The sequence below is a fragment of the Parasteatoda tepidariorum genome, chromosome 8 (assembly GCF_043381705.1).
Source record: "Parasteatoda tepidariorum isolate YZ-2023 chromosome 8, CAS_Ptep_4.0, whole genome shotgun sequence".
Classification (NCBI taxonomy): Eukaryota; Metazoa; Arthropoda; class Arachnida; order Araneae; family Theridiidae; genus Parasteatoda; species Parasteatoda tepidariorum.
In genome coordinates this window covers 1,606,481-1,609,622 of record NC_092211.1, presented here as the reverse complement: position 1 = coordinate 1,609,622, position 3,142 = coordinate 1,606,481, and the positions used below count along the sequence as shown (strand labels likewise).

Below are 3,142 nucleotides of genomic sequence, written 5' to 3'. Positions count from 1 at the left end.
AACATTTGGAAGGAAATTCCTCTTGCCACTGTGGCTAATTTAGTGGAAAGCATGCCCAGAAGGGTTGCAGCTGTGATCGCAGCCAAAGGAGGCCCTACCTCCTATTAATTTTAATAAATATGGGTTTATGTCGTTATAGTGTCGTGTCCCGTCACTTTCTTCCAAATAGTGTATATATATATATATATATTCTTTTCTTAGTCTAGCGAGAGGACTGATTTATAGCTCACGAGAAAAAGGAATTTCACTTTGAGAGATATACTGGTGAGCTGTTTGTTGTGTGGTATTGGAAAAAAAATTATATTAGAGAGATAAAAATAACTGAATTTTAGAAGAAATATGGTCGAATTAATCAAAAACGTACAGTAGTTTGCAACATGGCGAATGTGTTCCGCCAAAATCCTGGTAACAAAATAACCAATTACAATCTAAAAGAAAAACAGGAATGAGAATTACCACATACCTTTAATTTTTGGCATGATGATGATTTCTAAAAAAAAAAGACACAACTTTTAAAAGAGTCAAACCAAAATAAAACAGTCCAGAGTTCAGATAAATGGAAGTTCACTTTTTATTCAGATGGTTTTCTGACGTCGGGGCAGCAGCAAAAAAAAAAAGGCACAATCGGAATCATGGAGAGGAGGTAAATTTTGAATGGGGAATATTTGGCAAGATCACATCATAAGTCTAGTATTCAATCGCATGATATGGTGCTTGGGGTACCAGGTACATCCACGCGGTTGTCACAGACATTCCAGAAAGGGGATTTTTTTTTTCCAATACCACACAACAAACAGCACACTTGGTGCCGTGACCAGGATTTTTAAAAATTAGCGTTTAACGCGATGTCACAATTAGCATACAAGAATATAAAACAATAATAATTCCATAAAATAAAACAGGAAGAAAATAATTCCGGTAAAATTATGAACTGAATGGTAATGTCATTTCTAGTAAAAAAATCATAATTCTAGTATTAAAAACCAATATATACTGCATTTTAACCATTCATCTTGAAATTTTTCCCTTTCATATGGTAACGGTTTACCTGAAATTCTGGTTTTGAAAGTTATAATTCTCATCACTACACGCGTAAGGGAACATACAGAACTGAAGGGTAAATTTAACCGGACAAATGGTTTAAATATGCTCTAAGATATGATAAAATTACAAACTTTTACCACATTTATCAAATATTTTACAGATAATAAAACCATATTTTATTGGTCATTTTATCGAAATTATTACCAACATGCTTCATTAAAAACTACCTAGCTTTTTTTGTTGTTTGTTACCATAGAGCAAGTATAACTGTACAGTTTAACATTATCTGGCAATTTTGTTTATACAAAAAGTTCCCCAGCTCTATCCTAAACAAGATAAAGGCCTTAGGAAATTGTAAGCAATAACAACTACAGAAATTAAAAGTTATGGAAAAGATTTCTTCTTTTCAGTATAAGAAATTAAATACGGAAAAAAAATTGGAATAGGACTTAAACAAATAACTACGATTCTGGTAATGAAAGTTGGAAATAAATGATTGGCCTAAGGACTCAAGATATACTTTAAAATACTTTAAAACTATTTTTAAAAATGCTTTAGAAAGAAATTGTAGTGCTCATAGAAGCTTAATTTTTGTAATTACTTTCCCCCAAAAACATATCTTCAAAACTACTTAGATTTCAGATCTGTAATAGAGATATATACTTTTTTAAACCAGATTAATAACCCAATATTTTTATAACAATCATTAGCCAGGATTTCTGGAAAAATGTGTAAGGACAAACTGCTTTTATAATCAGAAAAGGTGATCTGTCTTCTCAAATTTTGCTTTTCAACCTGTTTTTCACAATCAATCACTTAATGAAATCACAATGCAAGCTTTCAAAAACTTAATATGGTATAAGGTAAATCAGTTTTTAAAATTTAACTGATCTAGTTTTCTTTTCCAATTTTTTAATCTGCAGTGCAAGTTTGGATAAGTTACAAATTACCTTTTGTACAATCACAATGTTTATTTTTCTTTCTTTTTGGACATTTAATTTTTTTTTAAATTTCTGTTAAGATAAATATTTTAAATACTATTTATGTCGACTTCAAGTAGATAATTTTATTCGTCACAATCGGGTATTTGTCACTATAATTGTCTTCATTATTATTTTGAATGTATTTTGAGTGTATCCGGATACTATTAAATATCATTTTCTTGTTTATGCTGGATTTGATTCTCAGCAGCTAAGAGAACTTTGTTTAGGGAAATGTCAAAATTTTCTTCGAGTTTATCTACATCGAAATTCAAATTTTGAAAACTAGTATTTAATTCATTTTCAAAATTATTTACACTATTTTTGTTTAACATATTTAAGTTACAGTATTTGCCAAACCGTAAGAGGCATTCAAATTTTAAGAACTAATTTCAAGAATAAATATTACATTTAGAAGAAAAAAAAATTTAAGATTTTAATTGCTTTAATTTGAATAATTATGCAATCAATAAATTATATATACTCTAACACATAAATTAATTAAAAATATAATAATTATCCTACAAATTTTTATGCTAATCAAAATTATCAATTTACGGAAAGAAAAATTTCTCCTGACTAAATTTTCAAATTTCAAAAATAAACATATTTTTTAAACAATAAAAATAATATATNAGAGCTAAAACATATGTAACACGAATTTCCAAACGCTAAATTTTCTTTGTATAAATAATTTCAAACTGAAAAAGCTATGCCGTATAAAATCATATGTTAAATGAATGCTTGAATAGCTTTTGTGACAGTAAATAAAATTTGTTTCAGACTTTGGAATGCGTTTCGTTTTGTTGTAGTTCAGTTTTCTGTTTCCTTCCTTGGAAAAAAAGGTATTTGGCACTTTCAAAATGATACTTTAAAATTTGTGTATTTTTTTCACAGTGTGTTACCATTTTTAATGGATATTTTTAAAATTCAGGTGATTAAAAATTGTATATTCAGTGCGCAAAATAAAAATCAGACCAACCTGAACAATTTTAGATCTAATGATCAGATCTTCACATTCTAGGGCTTTGAGGGAATAACTTCAAATATTCTTTTTAATTAATTCAGACGATATTTTAAGTTACGAAATCAATCAATCGAAAGTACAAAAACGTACT

General features: G+C 28.5%; 1 protein-coding gene across 1 annotated transcript in view; it reads left to right on the top strand.

Annotated features, from left to right (window-relative positions):
* LOC139424841 (amiloride-sensitive sodium channel subunit beta-like) overlaps positions 1-2,807 on the top strand; it is a gene marked incomplete at its 5' end in the record, with an annotated part of 38,145 nt that extends 35,338 nt beyond the window's left edge. Inside the window, 1 exon segment of the mRNA XM_071184102.1 lies at positions 2,663-2,807. Coding sequence (XP_071040203.1) covers positions 2,663-2,699 — 37 coding nt within the window.
* Positions 2,808-3,142: the final 335 nt, after the last annotated feature.